Here is an 18,166-nt window from a genome sequence, read left to right on the forward strand (position 1 = left end):
GCCACGCGCTTATGAGCAATCTGTATGCTTTTTGTCCACCGAATGAATTAGATGCTCGTTTATGTTTAGTTTAGCTTTAGCTTTACTTGTGTAAATGTGTAAAACGTTGTGTACAGGACTCAGTATGTAGCTGCCCTTCGGTTATGATTTCTGTTGGCCAACTTCTTATTGCACTTGGTCGTCCTCTTGTCTACTATCCGCTGCTCGTTTCCATATAAGTATGTATATTTAACGAATGAATTTGCTTCGATTTTCGCCTTCCGTGTGAATCAAGAACTATCACAGTGTGTGGGTGTTTTTGAGACAGTGGGGTTGTGAGAGGGGGGATGGGGGACTGCCAATCGATTTAGGTATGTATATGTATATAATATGTATATATGTATATGGTGTATATTGCTATAGATGTATACTATATAATGATCTAACGTTGTCAGGCCTGTAGGTACTAAATTGTTGATGTTGCTGGATCTGGCTATATAATGTTATATATTGTTGCTTGTTTGTTTGTTTTTTTTTTTAACTATTTATTAATAAGACACTTGTTCGCGTATGTTTTAGCTTGTTTTTGTTGAATTTTTGTAAGCGATTTATCAATGATTTCTTGATTAATTGTTCAACCATTGGCTCAACCCTTTTGCAGAATATGCAGATTGTTGCTGCTGCTGTTCGTAGTGCTGCTGCTGCCGCGAGAGTTTTTGTTTTTTCCTGCTTCGGGCAGGTGCAGTGTCAGGGGCAGGGGCAGGGGCTGCCTCTGCTGCTGCTGCTTTATCACTTTCACTGCGCTGTTGTTGTTGTTGGTGTTGCTGTTGTTGCCGCTTCTCCGGTTGCAGCGATTTTTGTGGTTGCTGGTTATTGTCTCTTTGCTGCCGCCGCTATTGTTGTTGCTATGCTGACTGTTTTGTCGATTTCTCTGTTTCGCTTGATTCCAAATCAAAATTTCCAAAAATACGAAAATCTCACGACAATTGATTCCGGAAGACATTTAGTTGCAGCGCACTCGTTTCCCCTCTGAACGGCCTGGTCTATGTCGTCAGTTTGAACACCTTGATGTACAGAATGGCTTGGCCAGTCATGTGAATACTTTTGCTACGCACTTTCAGCCAGGGCCAGGTCCTGGCACTCAGCATATTGCTCGGGAGCGGGGTGTCGTCTACGGGGAAATACAGGGTATCACAGTGGCAATTATCTATCGATTGTGGGTCGATCAAGGGACTGACACGGGTCGTTCGTCGATGCGCGCGCGCCTCTGCGTGTGTGTCGATCCGAATTTCGCTTTAATTTCCCAACATCACGAGGAACAGGAACTGGGCCGACCACGACCACCCCTCTAAAGCCCCTCCTATGGCCCTCCCCTTGGGGTTGGCAACTACTGCGCCCCTTCTGGCGGTGATTATCCCACAACATGAGCATGGAAAATCGATAGAGAAATGGGATTTAAGGGTGCCCAGACAGACGAGAGGGTTGGGCGTGGGTGGGGGGTGGGTGCCCTATGTTGGGGCAAACAGGCAAAAAATAAAAAGCACGCTGCCGCTGAGTGCACCGCGAGTGAGCGCCACAGAAACGAGCGCATAAATCTCATCGTCAGTTGTGGGAGTGTTCGTGTATGTGTGTGTGTTTGAGTTTGTGTGTGTGTGAACATAGAAAAAAGTTCTATGACCCAAACACATACAAACACACAGGCACACACGCAGACAGAAAAACACAAACGAGCCGGCAAACCCAATGAATATGAAAACATTTTACTTTTCCGCCGCTCTCTCTTTCTCTGTCTCTCTCTCTCTGGCCTGCCTCTCTGTCGGCTGGTTATACGAACACGAGTGGGTGGAGCGGTGCGGCGCGGGGGTGGCGATTACTTTGTTGGAGGCTTGGGGTGGCTTTGGGTGGCCATGCGGAAGCCCCCGGCAGACATATAAAATACGTCACCAAAGCGACAGCCAGCCCCCAGCAACAGCAACAACACAGAAATTGTGCCGGCTCACAGAACGAGAGCGGGACAGAGAGATAGCGAGAGCGAGAGAGAGAGCGAGAGATATTTACATACAGACAGAACGCAATGAAAAGAAGAAAGGCTGAAAAGAAAATGAATAGTCGCACACAGCCGGAGAGGCGAAAAACGGCAAAATACGGCAGCGGCAGTAAAACAGTTACAATTAAAAATTCTTTCGCAGCGACGACAACGAACTTACTAAGGATACCCCCAAGCTAACGAGCCGGTCAAGCCGATGATGATAATGACGATGACGATATTGATGGTGGAAAGCGGAGAGCGGGCTAACGGGTGAGAAAGTAGTGTAAGAGAGAGAGAGAGAGAGCGCTCTCGCGAGGGGGAGGAAGAGGCCCGGCCGAAGGCGGTTACAGTTACAACAGAGCGACAGAAAAGCAAACGACAAACTTTACATGGCATCGCAGTCGGCGTCGCTGTTGCTGTTGCTGTTACTGTTGATTCTACTTCTGCTGCTGCTGCTGTTGCTGTTGCCGTCGCAGTACGTTGACGCCGACGAAAAAGACCAATGACCTATGGGTGGGCTCCGCTGCTCCCGCCGCCTCCCCCCCTCGCCACCCAGATCTGCTTAGGCTGTTTTCCGCTTCTAGCTGTTGGGCGGTAGTCTGGGGTGGCACACTTATACCCGACGACACGACACATGGAGTGCTGGTCTGTGTGTCGGTGTGTGTGTGTGTGTGTGTGTGTGTTCTACTAACGGTAATGCAAACAGTTGGCGCTGCCAAGAGGGGAGCGGTAATAGGAATGGGAACGGGAACGGGGATTTCGGTTTGGAAGTGGATGTGGGTGGGTGGCTAGGCCTCACGATGATGATGGCGGAGCAGGGACCCCAGCGACGACCAACTTTGCTCTGCTCTGAACTCTGGGCCGCAGTGACTTACTGCCAACTGTTGCTGCCGCCTCCCTCAAGCAGGCCGCCTACTTGCAACTGCTGCCACTGCTGCAACAATAACAATTGTTGATAATCATAATGCTGCACAATGGGAAAAGCAGCAACTACAAAGGGAAAACTAGAAAAGCTCCACTAGAAAAGGACATCTCGTGCATTTGGGTTCCTCCATTTCGGGATCTCCGGAGAGGGGGCCCACGGACTGGGCAAGACAATGGGCCGCACTATGAAAGATTACAGGAAAACTTAAGCTGACAGTTTTGCTTGCTAGAGTATGAGGAGGCCTGGAGGAGGGGGCATCTGTCTGCCCAAATTCATAGTGCAAGAATAGCATCCCCCTTAAGCCACAACGCGGGATCCCCAATATGCTAGTCCCCGATCGCATCGTATCGTATGAGTGAGTATATCCAAAGTGGTCCGATTAGAGGCCAATTGATTATTCCAATAAATTATCCAATTTGTTGTGCCGATGGGGGCCTTGTTCCTTGGGTTCCGATGGGCAGTTTTCATTTGGCTTTTAATTTCTGTTAATTTTCATTTAATTTGATATTTTGTATCCTTTTCGCACACACAAACACGGAGGCACACACACACACGCAGACGCGTGCATCGATCGATCGCACACATACACTGAAATTTGCGTTGTTTTTGTTACACAATCGAATCCGTGTGTCCGCCGAGGGGGGTCGGCGTGGTCTTAGCGGGCGACAAGGGCCGCGCTTTTGCATTCCTCTCCTCCGCTCGGAGTCTGGAGTATTACGTCACTGGCTCTTCCGTCGATAACGGGACAGTGGTAAAGGCAGGGGGGGGCCGCATTGCAGTTGCAGTTGCATTTTGGGTTTTATTAGGCACGATTTGGAATATTGATATATATATATTTGGATTGATTGATATATACTCTATCGCTATCTCGCTCGCTCTTTCTCTTTTTTCACCCGATATATATATATATATTTATTCTATGATTTTGTTTTGATCTGAAACCGAACGATCTTCCACAGAGTTGCAGATTCGTTTATCTGCTGCTGTTGCAATATTCCAATATTCCTGCTGCCGTTGCCGTTGCTGTTGCCGATGTTGCACTTTGGCTAGACACACACAAACACACACACACGAACAGGCACGCAGTGGCAGTGGCAGAGAGGGGGCACGCGCGTTAATTTCGTGGCTTTCGGTGCTTTTTGGAGCCACTGGAGCCGCTTGTAACCGTTCGCTGCGGAAAAACGCATAGACGCACGGATAGACGGACACGGATTCACTCACACGGATACACGGATACGGATACGCGGGCAGTCACCGGCACGACACTGAGTGGAGCGCAGTGATGATGGGATATAATACAGAGTAAACAGCAACAACAAATAATTAATAATAAAGATACAACGCGCTGCGCATCGTAACCCGCCGCCGCATTCGCTCGATTCAAAGTGTAGCCGAAGAGTGGCTGCCGTGCCTCAAAATGTTATCGAGTTCGTTGTCGTCCGTTCGGTACGGCGGCAGCGCTGCCGCAGAGCCAGTGGCAGACAGCAGCCAGAAGCGAGCGTCGCAATGCGGTGTGCGGCAGCAGAGAGCGCCGGAGAGCGGCAGAGAGAGAGAGAGAGAGTTCACGGCGGGGCAGGCAACCCCCAAACTTGCGCTGGCCGCTGAGTGGGTATATGTGTCTCTGTGCCGATGACTTCTTCAGTCTGCCTCTTCCTCCGCCTCTGCCCCTGGCCCTCCGCCACTCCTGCTGCTGACGCCCCACCAGCTTTTTTCTGTTGTCAGCATTCCGCTTTGGCTGTTCATTCGCTATGGCAACCAACAACCAATCGCTCTGAGGCCCCAACACCCCAACAAGTTTCCCAGAGAGCGGCAATCAGCTGTTGCCTTTTGGCTCTCTTAAAACGAGCCATTCGTTCTCTTTGCACAAAGAGAGTGGTAGAAAGGCAGACAGAGAGAGAGAGAGAGAGAGCTTTTGAAAAAGCTGGCGCTGTTTTTCCGTTTCCTTTTCGCATTTCCCGGTCGGTCCCATCTGGCTCTGCCTCTGCCTCCCGCAATTAGCAGGTCAATTGCTTTTTAGGGCAAAATGTGTGCACTGCAGTTGACTTATTCGCCAGAAAGCAGTCGGCAGCATTTAAATACAGTCCCCCATGCCCTCCCCCTCTAAGTGGATATTGGCCATAAGCTCCAGAGCCAAGCCACACATTATATATTCTATTGTACATATAGTGTATTTATTAATTTTATAAATATTAAAGATCGCTTAAAAAGCCACCCATCAGCAGTCAAGGTGAACTGCAGCCAATTAAAAATGTTCAAATTAGTTTAAACATTTGGCAATTTGCTTTCGAAGTTTGCCAAAAAATATAAAAGCCAAAATGGAAAATAAGATTCCATGTAAATGTTGAAAACCGAAACTTCGCGCTCAGGCCATAAATTAATATTTCACTTGTTAATTTATGGATTTTCGATGCTGGGCCATTAGCTCTGAAACTATCTCCCAGATCCGCAGCGACGATCGTGTGTGTGCAGCATAATTCGCATTTTGCATAGACGCCAAAGAGATGGGCTATTGGCTAGCCAATAGCCAATTGGCGAGGGATTACGACATCGCCCTGGCCCGGGCAGCCCCAGTCCCAGTCCCGACGAAGTTTGGCAAAATCCGTAATATGATAATGAAACTTCGCCACGCTCGATCGGAGGCGAAGGCAGCCTCATGCGGCGCTGACCTGGCTAATGGTCGGGTCGGGGCAGAAGATTCATGCGTGAAATGCAAAGCGTTGTTCAACCAAAAATTATAATGAACCTGACTCCAATTCATAGGGGGATTACAACAATAACCGTCGATATATATACATGTCTATACATATGTACATATGTGCACAAGATTGTGCACAAAAAGTGATAGTGTGAGTCGCCATTGACAAGATATGTATATCTCGTAATCTTTCCGTTGCGACATCTTCGACGACATCGACAGACGACAGCAAATTCCATCGACCACGTTCAGGGTCGCCGCCGCCGTCGCCGTCGCCCCATCCGCAAAAAGGTTCGGATTAGGAAAACCTCTTTTTATGCACCTTTTTGCCAACTATTATTATGTGGGCTAATCATTGTCAAATGTGCACGTGACTGTTGGATGACCCAAACGAGTTTCGTAGGAGACTAGAGCATATGAATCATATTTTGAATGGGAAACTTGTTTCATTTAGGCTGGCGAAAATCCTCTAGCTGAACCCCCACGAGGGTGCCGGCTGGGCAATGGACACTGCATTACCCCGGACAAGGGTAATGCACTGTCGCTTGCTCTGTCCGGGGTAATGCAGTGTCTAGCTAAGGCTATGGTCCGGCGTCTTCCCGATTCAAAGTCGGGGGAACCGAACCAGGGCCATGGCTAGAGGTGCCTGGCGGTCAGGCCTAAAACGCTAGGGGTTGGTCCCCCCGAAAAATATTAACCAGTATGGACCCTCGGGCCAACTATGGAGTCGAAGAAGGAGCAAGCACGGGTTGGGATGTCAACCCAAACGTCGGTGGAAAGCGTGACTGCTACCACCGGCGGGCACGGGGAGGAGCAGTCCTCTCTGCGTGTCGCCAGCGGTCACACCTCAGACTTGGCGGGAGCAGGCCAGGTCAGTTGTAAAGCTACTGCCACAACAACAACAACAAAAACAACTCACTCCGTAGCCTGCAAGTTGAGCCGCACAGATGCCATAGTCGATACAGACACGGATCTGGAGAGCGTGCTCTCTCTAAGCAGGACGGATGAAGAGAGCCTTCTCCGCTCGCCGGAACCAGGCACCAGCTCCCTGCGTAGGGAAGGGCCGAAGCGTTCCAAGGAAGGCCAAAGCGCAATACAAAGCGGCCCTCAACATCAAAAGCCGGCTGCAAGGTAAAGCAGACAGCTCACAGGAGGAAAAGGTCAAGCTAGCCTGGGCCGAGCAGAGAGTAGAGAAGGGTCGGCTACATTATGCTCAGATGCCACAGATGAGGGCGTCGAATGGCGAATATGCCAATAAGGTGGAGGAGATGATGGCCACCAAGAGGCAACGCTCCACTGAGAGTGCCATTAAGGACACTCCAGCGAGCAAGCGGCAACGCGGCCCCAAGAGTGCAGCCCCTCCACCGAAAGCGGCCAAGAAGCCAACGAAGCCGAAAGCGAAGGTCAGCGATGTGACCAAACGACATCTGATCGTGGCACTCATCGACCGCAGCGAGGAAAACGGCGAGATGTCAGCGGCACAGTGGAAGCTGGTGCACGCGCGTCTCGTCGACGCACTTTTTGCACAGATGGAGGAAGACCCCGCGGCCCCAATGCCCACGTTCGATGGTGCTGGGTGGCTAAATGGGGTTAAGATCCTGAAGTGCAATGATGATCCAACCCTAAGGTGGCTGGAGGCGATGTGGGAGGGGGCCAAGCTGGAGGCTGTGGACCGGGAGCTTATCCCGTCCAAGCCTAAGGCGAAGGTACTCTTCCCCATCACAATCCAGGGGGACCGAGCGCTGAAGCTCCTTCAGCGGCAAAACGCGGACGTGCCAACGGCCGATTGGAGGATCCTACACATTGGTAGCCCACTACCCAACGAGGGGGGCCAATGTGTGATCCTCCAAATAAACAAGGAAGCAGAGGATCTGCTATACCCCAAGTTCGGGAAGATGGCGTGGGGCATGGGTAGCGTCTACCTGCGCCTCAAAAAGCGCCACCCTGAGGACAAGGACGCGCGTACCCTGCAGGCAGGCGAGGTGGAAAAGGACTTAGGTCTCGAGTCCATCGTGGAGGCCGCCCAGGGTCTTGCGCTTGAAGACGAAGAAGAGGAAGACGGTGACCTGACGCTGGTAGTCAACCCGTCAGGTGCAAGTGAGCCAGCCACCCATGCTGAGTGTGCTGCAGCTCAACTTGCATAAAAGCAAGGTAGCGTCGGCGGAGCTCCTCATCGCCATGGAGCAAGGGCTTGCCGACATAGCTCTAGTTTAGGAGCCCTGGATTGCGACAGGCAATTCAGTGGCCGGACTAAAGTCCTCAAATCATAACCTGTTCTACTCAACATCGGTAAGCAGGAACAGAACCGTCGTACGCGTACGAAAGGGAATCCATGCTTACCTTATGTCTCATTACAGCACGGATGACCTGACGGTTATGATGCTGGAAAGTGAGGAAAAGCGCCTTCTGGTGGCTTCCTGCTACATGGCTCACGACAGACCCGCACCACCCGACGAACTCAGGAGCCTGGTGACAGAAGCCGGCACCAAAAACTATCAACTCGTCATCGGAACGGACGCCAATGCCCACCACAATGTGTGGGGAAGCACCGACATCAATGACAGAGGTGAGTCTCTCTTAGACTTTATACTAGCAACTAATCTATATATAGCAAACGTTGGGGAGGAGCACACCTTCGTAGGTCCGACCTCATCCAACGTGCTAGCCCTAACACTTGCAACGGGAAACAGTACTACGGTATCTAGCTGGAGGGTCCTCGAAAGACCATCCTTCTCAGACCATAAGTACATTCAGTTCAAGTGCGAATTCAAACACCCTTCGAAGACAACAGTCTATAGAAACCCCCGGAACACAAACTGGGCAAAGTTTAAAAAGACAGTTACTTCGAAGCTCGCGAATCCGGGCTCAGTGAAATCCGCGGAGGATATAGAGAAGTCCCTAAAGACCCTATCCAACGAGTTACTGAACGCCTACCATGCATCGTGCAAACCCTCGAGAACGAAGAGGAGGTCCAAGCCACTCTGGTGGAACCGAGATCTCTCTCTCCAAAGGAACAACCTCAAGGAATTCTTTAAGATCGCCAAACAAGCGAACGAAGAGATTGTCAATGAGGAATATAAAATCCTACTTAGGAGCTACAAGAAGGAAATACGTAAGGCACAAAGGAACTCGTGGAGAAACTTCTGCTCCAACATCGAGAAAGTGCCCGAAACCGCTAGGCTTCGGAAGCTGCTTTCAAAGCAGCCCACAGTACAGAGCCAACTAAAACTAGACAACGGACAGTGGACAGAGGGCAGTAAAGAAGCCCTAACAGCACTAATGGAGGCGCACTTCCCTGGATGCACCGAGGTCACTGACGCCAAGGAGCATCAGGACCTAGCAACCGAGGAACAGCACCCTCCAATAGGTCTGTTAACCACTAAGAGAATCCACTGGGCCATAGACTCCTTCGCGGGCATAAAAGCACCAGGACTGGACGGGATATTCCCAGCCATGATGCAGTTGACCAAAGAGGTTATTACCCCATGGCTCCTCGCAATATACTCAGCATGCCTAAGTACGGGCTATATCCCCATCCAATGGAGTACCTCGAGAGTTGTCTTCCTCCCTAAGGCAGGAAAGTGCAGCCATGTGAGTCCCAAGGATTACAGACCGATAAGCCTTACCTCCTTTATACTAAAAACACTAGAAAAGCTGTTGGATTTGCACATCAGGAATGAGGTAGGGGGACTGATGTCAACAAACCAACACGCCTACACTAAAGGGAAATCAGTGGAGACGGCACTACACTCGCTAGTGGCCACCATCGAGAGCGCCCTTCACAACAAAAAGTATGCTTTGGGAGCATTTGTGGACATCTCAGGAGCATTCAACAACGTGGCCACAACCGCAATAACAAGTCGCCTAGAAGCGAATAACATACACCCTGCAATCAACGTCTGGATCAAAAACCTCCTAAGTTGTAGACGGTTGCAATCGGAGTGGGGCACTGCTTCCATGGTAAAGGGGGCACACAGAGGCACACCTCAGGGTGGAGTCCTGTCGCCACTACTGTGGAATCTAGTGGTCGACGACCTCATCAAGAGATTTGAAAGGAAGGCCCCAAAGATAACAGCTTATGCAGACGACATAAGCATACTTATTACGGGTGTATGTCCATCGACCCTCAGCTCCTTAATGGAACGTACACTCAGGGAGATACGTGAGTGGGCGGAAGAGGTAGGACTCAGTATCAACGCGGACAAGACGGACCTCATCCTCTTTACCAAGAGGTTCAAGGTACCGATATGGGCCCCCCGAAAATTGACCAAACTAGGCTGACTCCAAAATCACAGGTGAAATACCTAGGCACAGTACTGGACAGCAAGCTGGCATGGGGGCCCAATGTAGTGGAAAGGGTGAAGAAGGCTACCATTGCGCTTTATGCATCCAAGAAGATGCTCAGCAGCACATGGGGCCTGTCACCTGCTCTAATGCACTGGATCTACATCTCGGTGGTGCGACCAACTCTGCTGTATGGAGCCTTAGTGTGGTGGCAGGCTACTGAAAAGAAGACATACCATAAGCTTATGGAAAAGACTCAACGACAGGCTCTGCTCTGTATTACAGGGGCGCTGAGGTCAACCCCAACAAAAGCACTCGAAATTGTACTCGGAATCGACCCCCTGGACATTCACGCTCGCCTGATTGCGGGAAAGGCAGCACAACGCCTCATAGCATCAGGAAATCTATCGCCACAAGGATACGGGCATAGTTCAATCGGCAGGGAAATGACCAGATAAACTGATTCCATGACCCCCCAAACTTGCCTTGACGTCAAAACAACCACATCTTTGGGACCTAAAGACTGGAAAATTGGAAGGGACCAAACTGAGCACCTCAATATATACACAGACGGCTCCAAGATGGACGGAGGAGTAGGAGCGGGCCTATACTGTACAGACCCTGAGATAAGGCTGTCGTATAAGCTACCGGACCAATGCAGCATATTCCAGGCAGTAGTTTTTGCCATCGGGAAAGCAGCGGGGGTCGCTCTCCTCACAGAACGAGCACACGATGCGGTCAACCTATTCGTCGACAGCCAAGCGGCGATAAGATCCATGCAGTCGTCCGCGGTCAGTTCCAGAAGTGTCTTGGCGGGCAGGGAGGCATTAGACATCCTAAGCACGACAAAGACAGTGCGGATCTATTGCGTTCCCAGCCACCAGGGCATCGAAGGAAACGAAGCGGCGGACGTACTAGCTAAGGAAGGCGTCGGGCTGGAGAATAGGAGAACCGAAACGTGCCTGTCTCCCTCAGAACGCTGCAAGGCGATCTAGAGAAGCAGGCTAGAGCACAGACTGATAGCAGGTGGAGGAGTACCACCACCTGCAGAACCTCGAAGATAATGTGCAAGGAGCGCAACGAGAAACTTAGCCACTACCTACTGCACCTACCACGAAAGGACTGTAGATTGCTAGTGGGAATACTAACAGGTCACTGTCTGGCTGCTGCACATGCAGCAAAGCTAGGCATCACCAACAGAGACAGTTGTAGGAAATGTGATGAACCTGGGGCTATCGAAACCCTGGAACATCTCATCTGCAACTGTCCGGCTCTCTCAAGGGCAAGGAGGAGATACCTGGGCGCCCCAGTGTTGGCATCACTGGAAGTACCTCCAAAAGGACGCCACAGGAACTGCTGGCCTATGCTAAAAACACCTCGATTCTCGGGGACTTTTAAAACCACATTAACGCTCCCGCGACGGTTCATACACCCCCCATCCGGATAACTAGGGGCCATATTGGCCTATGCGTGGCCCCGCTGAGGGCCGTCCGGGTTAACCTAACCTAACCTTGTTTCATTTAAAGCAATATTTAAAGTAATACAAGATTATAATGCAAGGAGAACTTTTGAGAATGATTGAGAAAGATATTGTGTTTGTTCTTGATTTCGCTTTCGCATCGAAAAAAATATCTTCATTTCTTAAAGTTATACCAATCGCTGGAATACTTTCAGATATAATGGGGCTTAAGGAACTCAAGAGAGAGCATTGAACGGGAGACACTTGGTCTGGACCATTGCTTCTGGCTTGGTTCTACTTGGTCCATTTGGGACGGCAATTAGGTAACATTTAATGTGATCGATCATCAATCACGGGCCGAGCAGGTCCGACATCCAGCCACCGCCCCCGGCAGGCTAATGAGTACGGCCGCCCTGAGCAGAAACTATCAACAAAAACAAAAACTATAAAATATAGATCAATCTTGGCCGACTGACTGTGGGGCTTCTGCAGGGGAAGTCGTGTCAGTGCCTGACACTCATTTGTAGCCATCAAGTGAGCAGAACCGAGCAGCTCTGGGCCCTGGGGCGATGCCAAATCAATTTTTCTTTCGGCTTAGCTGGAAAAGCTACCTTCCCCGATAGTAGTTGACGCTTTTACCGCTAGGGTTCGACCTACGGTAAAAATATGAGCCAAGAAGAAGAACCAGCAAGAACAGCAACAGCAACAGCAGAGTCTTGGCCATGTTGCTGGGTAGCCAGCTCATTCGAGCCGAGCAGCAGTAAAGCGAATATGCCGGGGCAGCGAGAGTCGCAAAAAACAGCAGAACGGCAGAGCGGCAGAACAGCAGAGCGGCAGTGCGGCAGCGGGGAAGGCAAGAAGAGACAGAAACAGCTAACAGAAACAGAACCTAATGGCAAAGAACACCTACACATGGCCGGAGCGAGTGAGGCTTATTTAGTATGTTGCTGTTGGTTGTTGGCTGTGAAAAGTGGGACACTTGCCTCTGCCACTGGCGCTGCCTCTACCTCTGCCTCGGCCGGGGCTGCTGCTGCTGCTGCAGCCACACAAAGGTGAATAGCCAATAAATCGAGGCTTGTAAATTGAAATTCTTTTTAGCATGGGGTGTGTACACCTGTTGTTGCCGCTGCCACTGCCACTGCTGGAGCTGCTGATGTGTCAGCCTGTTAATTGCTGCTGAAGATGCTTGCGCAATGGGCGTTCATTTGCATAGCTTGAATTTTTTGGATTTTTTTGATTCTTATGTTCTGGGATTCATGCGCAAGGGAAACCGCGAATGGGCCATTGTTCACTCTGAGAGCTCCTACTGTGGCGCATTGTCGACTCCCTTCAGAGAGTAACCACCCGACCCTTTCACACTCATTCAAAGAAGACAACGAGGAAGGATCCTTCACGGTCAACGGTTTCTACATTTGAAATGGGTTTACGGGCACCGACGGTTTCTCAAACTTCTACGAATTTTTCAAATACTTTACTATGAAATGAAGCTAAAATAAACTCCCAACATTTTTAGAATCCTATCAGACCATTTGGTAATACCAAAGGCAAATATATACATAGATCCATACATTTAAAGGGTATAAGTTTGTTTTGAAAGTGGTTTTAGAAGGCCATAAGGGTAATCCTCGGCTCTTAGTCCATGTTTGACTGACTCTTTGCGATTGTAACTCTTAAAATTCCAAGCAAAAGTTAGGCAATCAAATAATATAAGCAAAGCTGCACAGGATGAGTCCATATGTGGGAAAAAGATGGATTCTCATAGACTTATTATAGACTCATTAGACTGTACTACGGGGGGATTAAACCACTACTCCAGTAGGCTTAAGTCGAGTTGAGTGGCTGTCAAGTGGCAGCGGAATGAATGGCTATTAATCGGATATCGGATTTACCTGTCATGGCATTGCTGCTGGTGCTGCTGCTGCTGCCGTGGCTCTCTCTGGCCGATGTGGCAGATGTTCCCTGTGCTGTCGTTGCAGCGGGCTTCTGTGCGATGAGCAGCGACATTGGCGGTGGCGTTCCCTCCTTGGGCCGGTTCCGCCCCTTGGGATGCTGGTAGCTGATGATGACGGGATTGCTGATGGTGCTTTCGCTGGTGTTGCTGGTCATGGTCTTGCAGACGGAGCTGATGTTGCTGATGCTGCTGAAGCTGCTCAGGCTGCTGAAGCTGCTCGACCTGGCCAGGGCCGGGGGCTCCGACATGTACTTGAGCTGCGTTCGCGCCGGCTGCTGCCTGGCCACTCTCTTGGGGTCTGGGGGCTCCTGGTCAGTCTCATCCTCCGCCTCGAGCTCAGCCTGCAGCTCCGCCTCCAGCTCCAGCTCCGTATCCGTATCAGGCTGGACCGTGGCTATGATGGTGCCGTCCTCATTGGTCTGCTCGAAGCACACATCCAGCAGCGCGGCCCCGCTGCCCGCCTGAAGGCCGGTAATGTCCTTGAGGTCGATCCAGCTGGCCCCCAACTTGTCGGCATCGCTAAGGGGCAGGCTTAGCACCCGCGTATCGCCCTCGTCCACGATATGGAAGGCCTGGGTCGGCTCGATCTTCACGATGATGGGCTGGTTGGCCAGGATCTGGGCCGGCGGCGTGCTCCCCAGCAGGTTGGCCATGTTCTCCTCCTCCTCGTCGGCGGCCTCCAGTTCGCTCAGCTGCTGTTCTATCTGCAGGTACGTGGCGCTGGTGGTGCTCGAGTTCGCGCTGTTGTTGCTCGTGGAGCTGCTAGTGGTGGTGCTGGTGGTGGCCACCGAGTGCATGTCCAGCTTCAGCACGGTGCACTTGTCGGTCTGCTGGTACTGGTGCTGCTGCTGCGGTCGTTGCAGGATCGCCAGTGCGGGAGTGGCTGCAGTTCCCGATCCACCTGCATCCGAGAGGAAGGCCAGAGGCGGAGATGTGGCTGTGGCCTTTTTGGAGGTGCTGCGAGCATGCGTTAGCTGCGGCGGCTGGGTGGTCTGGGTTGCCGGGCCACTTCTGGTCACGATCGTGGTGGACACCGGCAGCGGGATTATAGATATGGAGGGCACCTTGCTGCGCAGGCTCGCCACGGCAGCGGCAGTGGCGGCGTCCGCATCGATGTACGTGTGGCTGCCACCGGGCGAGGCCCTGTTGTTGTTGTTGTTGCTGCTGTTGTTGCTGCCTGCGGGCTTGGCCTGCTGAATCAGCAGGAGATCTCGGGGCCTATCCGTCGTGGCGGCTGTTTGGAGCAACTGTACGGAGAGTATTGCTGGTCGCTTGCCCCTCTTTGGGTCCTAACGCCTCTTAACGCTTAAACACTTTCACTTGCATCATTGCTCGTAGTTTGATTTCGATTATTGTGTGATTGCTGCCTGGCTTGCGGTATTTTTGGTGTAGAAGCACAACATCGAAATAAGTAAATTCAAAATCAGCCTTGCGAAAGTGCACTTAAAATTGTCTACTAAACATACATTATTTTCCTCACATTTCCCTTCGCGCGATTGCTTGTCAAATGGTGTAGATCCCGGGGGGGTTGGATACTGGGGTCTGGGAAGGACTTGTGGGGGGGGCCTGGGCCGAGGATTCTTTGTGCGATAGACGCGATAGTTCCGATGCCGATTGATGAACTAGTCGCTTTGATTAACTGGTATGTCTTTCTTTCTCTCACTGTCGATTGTGTTTTTCAATGTAACTAATGGATTTTCCTTTTGGCAATATGCTGCCGCTTCTGGGCTATTGTGCAGCGATTGTTGCTGCTGTTGCTGTGTATCTGTGGCTGTGGCTGTGCCTGTATCTCTATCCGTAGTCGCGGCTGCTTCTAGTCGTTGCTCGTTCTTGTCATCCTCGCTTTCGTATCCTGCTGCTGCTGCACATGCAACGAGGAGCTGCTGGATGGCTGCAAGCCTGCGCTGCAGCATTCGGTGGAACCAGCGCCATTGGAACTCGCCGACGTCAAATCAGTTGGAAGTGTGTCTCTGCCAGCGCTGCTGCTCTTGCCTCTGTTTATTTCCCACATTGCGGCACGCAATCACCACCCACCACCCACCATGCACCCGACCCGCACCCGCACACACACACCACCAGCCGCCCCACCATCAGAGGCAGCGGCAACAACGACAACCACCAGCTGCTGGCGAGTGGAAAGTGGCCTGCCAGTGGCCTTAATAATCGATTTTTCAGCGGCAGGCACACATGCAAATCGATACGATCCGGGCAGGGGGCTTCCTTCCGGGGTCTGCTTTCCCTTTTCCTCGACCCCTTTGGATGCACGGACTGTTTTCAACGTTTTCGAAACACTTTCACACCTACTCGTATGCAAAGGTCTCACAATTCAATTGTTTTCCATTTTTCCATTTGCCGTAATTCACTTTCAAGGAATCAACATGCCGCGGTTCTATCCCTTTTCACTTTTTTCCCAAATTTTCTTTAGTTCTCGCTGGGAAATGGGCAAATTTTCATTGATTGGATGCGTCGCGCGCGCGTTTTGTGGCTTCTGGTTGCAGGTGCACTCCTCGGACTGGAGCAGCAGTTGGTAGCAGCTGACCGAAGCTGCGTCCTTTGCAGGAATGTGTCCCAAATTCGAGTGCCACAAGCACATTTCCTGCTGCCCCACATTTCGCGGGGTTGCTTCCTCCGCCAGTGGCAGTGGCAGTGGCCAGGCTTGGAAGAGGACGGGCTAGCGCACACACACTCGCGCACTCCGCTGGGAAAATCGCATTCCACACCAACGGGCATATGTATACCGCACACATACATGCAGCGGAAAAATGGGACTCGCTGCTGCGAGTCGCCGCGAAATAGGGTTAGTAGGCATAATGCCAAGTGCATAGCCGGGAAAACTGGAAGCGGACACGAGTCGATACGCACTCGGCATTGCTGCGCAGCCTTTTCCACCCCTAAGCGCCGCTCTCTCCGTGTCGGCTGGGAAATTCCCACCGAGGTGTACATCTGTCGAAGGGAAATTTTAGCCCGCTTGGGGGTGGCAGTGTACAGGGCGGGAAGTTTGAATTCATACTGTATGTCATTTATGATATGATATGAGAATTTGGGAAAGCATAAGAGATTCGATCCACAAGGAGTCATGGCCAGTCTTGGCCAGGGGTCTTAGGGGTCTAAACAATACACAGTAGCATTTTCTCATCTATGGATTCCGATCCAGAAGATAAATAAAAGAGTATTGGATTGGGTTGGGTTTGAGTTGAACTTGAGTCTCCCCCAGCGTTCCTTCCACCACGATCTCAAATCAGACTCAGATCAGGTGTTCTGTAGAACTAAAAAAATTTCTTAGACCGCAACGATGCACTCCAATAGAGTGGGGTCTGAGCAAAAAGAAGAGAAACCTCGCATTACCCAACGCAGATTCGGATTAATCGGGCCCTTACGGATCGAATCGGATCGGTTCATTAGCGATCAGTGCGAACCGTTACCAGCGTCAACCGCCAACCACCAGCCACCAAAAGTCGAGAGTGAAGAGCTAGAGAGAAGAGCTAAGAGTGGTGAGGGGGCCGGGGCTGGGGCAGCCATCAGCATTAATATTTCATGTTTTTCCGTTGCTTAAATCATGTTCGATTTATTTTGTGCTGGTTTCAGCTGCCGTCGCTTGCGTTGCGCAACCACTGCCAAGAGCCAACTTGTTCCGAAAAAGTCCCGTAAGAAAGTCCCAGTTATTCAAGAGGAAAAACCTGTTACACGCAACTGGCTCAAAGCTGATTGCTTTGCTGCTGCCAAGAACAGATCATAGCAGCAGAATCGAAAAGCCTCAGAACGGCAGCGGCAGCAGCAGCAGCAACAGCAACAGCAAGCCCCACAAACAAACACGTTAGTAAGATTAGCTGCGACTCCGACACTGCCCCCGCCACCGCCACTGCCAACTACTGGTTTATTGCAGCGCTGCTGTCGATGAGGCAACAGTGGCTCATTGTAGTTGTTGCTGTTGCTGTTGTTGCGCCAGCAGCCGCTCAGCGCCTTGAAGATGTTGTAAAATCTTTTGGCTAGATTCGGAAATCCACCAGAAACGGAGACGCGGACGGGGATGGGGATGGGGACGGAACGATTGCATGTCTTGAAGCTCGACTGCTTATTCCACCCATCTATTCGCGGCTATTGAAAGCCGTTGCCTTTTATGATCAATTAATTGTTGTTGCTCTTTTAATGATTTCATTAGACCATCGACTATGCTATAGCCCTGCAAGGTTGATCGTCGGGGGGGGGGGCGTAATATCACCAGAAATATTTTTATTGCCAGCGAAACTTTTATGTTTTTTTGTTTTCACCTTTAAATTGATTGCGAAATCGATTAAGTTATTTCATTCATTTGATATACGTTATATAAAGATGAGATCCCACTAACACAAAGACAATTTATAAAAATTTGAAAATAAAAGCATCTGTTGGACATTGTTGGAGGAACGGCATGATGTAAGGATCTTGTGCAGAGAGATCTTATCTCCATAAGATCTACTCTCTTAAGCTTAAGCTCTCCGTTCGAGGTAGATAACCTCGGATGGAAACTTCTTGTGGTATACCTACTGACATATCCATCCATACATATTCATATGATACTCGCATTTGCGTTATTTAGAATCTTCAGACAATCAAAATAATTAATAGTAGGAAATTATCCGTTTCACCTGTATTCGGACAGGTGACTCACCTCTGATAGTGCTTGGCATGTTATCCAGATTCACCGATCTCATCTATGCGTGTATAAAGAGTGTTCCCCGTAGGGCAGAGTCCCAGTCACCCGATCAGAGTCGAAGCCTTGATCCCTTCACGCAACAAGATCATTGACTGGAGAGGAATCATAGTGGACTGGGCAGGGGACGAGTCCTGAGTCCGTGTCCGCTATA

At 50.6% G+C, this 18,166-nt stretch overlaps 2 protein-coding genes across 2 annotated transcripts; both read right to left on the reverse strand.

The window, feature by feature from the left end:
• Positions 1 to 603: 603 nt before the first annotated feature.
• LOC117190520 (protein kinase 4-like) lies at positions 604 to 4,323 on the reverse strand. Its single transcript, XM_033395585.1, has 2 exons — positions 3,521 to 4,323; positions 604 to 1,150 (listed from the first exon to the last, which is right to left on the reverse strand). The coding sequence occupies exon 2, from the start codon at positions 980 to 982 to the stop codon at positions 626 to 628; it is 357 nt and encodes a 118-aa protein (XP_033251476.1). The 5' UTR covers positions 983 to 1,150; positions 3,521 to 4,323; the 3' UTR covers positions 604 to 625.
• On the reverse strand, positions 1,023 to 18,013 carry LOC117191450 (serine/arginine repetitive matrix protein 2-like). Its single transcript, XM_033396312.1, has 5 exons — positions 17,971 to 18,013; positions 14,111 to 14,556; positions 13,712 to 14,026; positions 13,261 to 13,630; positions 1,023 to 1,150 (listed from the first exon to the last, which is right to left on the reverse strand). Exons 1-5 carry the CDS (start codon positions 18,011 to 18,013, stop codon positions 1,023 to 1,025), a joined length of 1,302 nt encoding a protein of 433 aa, XP_033252203.1.
• Positions 18,014 to 18,166: the final 153 nt, after the last annotated feature.

This window comes from Drosophila miranda, assembly GCF_003369915.1.
Source record: "Drosophila miranda strain MSH22 chromosome Y unlocalized genomic scaffold, D.miranda_PacBio2.1 Contig_Y1_pilon, whole genome shotgun sequence".
Taxonomy (NCBI): Eukaryota; Metazoa; Arthropoda; class Insecta; order Diptera; family Drosophilidae; genus Drosophila; species Drosophila miranda.

Excerpts from the sequence above, each read along its gene's own strand:
- LOC117191450 (XM_033396312.1), bottom strand. The coding sequence starts at position 18,013 with ATGAGATCGGTGAATCTGGATAACATGCCAAGCACTATCAGAG. Across the intron at positions 14,557-17,970 it reads CATGCCAAGCACTATCAGAG|CCGCCACGACGGATAGGCCC; the intron begins GTGAGTCACCTG and ends TGCTCCAAACAG. Across the intron at positions 13,631-13,711 it reads ACGGCACCATCATAGCCACG|GAGCCCCCAGACCCCAAGAG; the intron begins GTCCAGCCTGAT and ends GAGACTGACCAG.
- LOC117190520 (XM_033395585.1), bottom strand. The coding sequence starts at position 982 with ATGTCTTCCGGAATCAATTGTCGTGAGATTTTCGTATTTTTGGAAATT.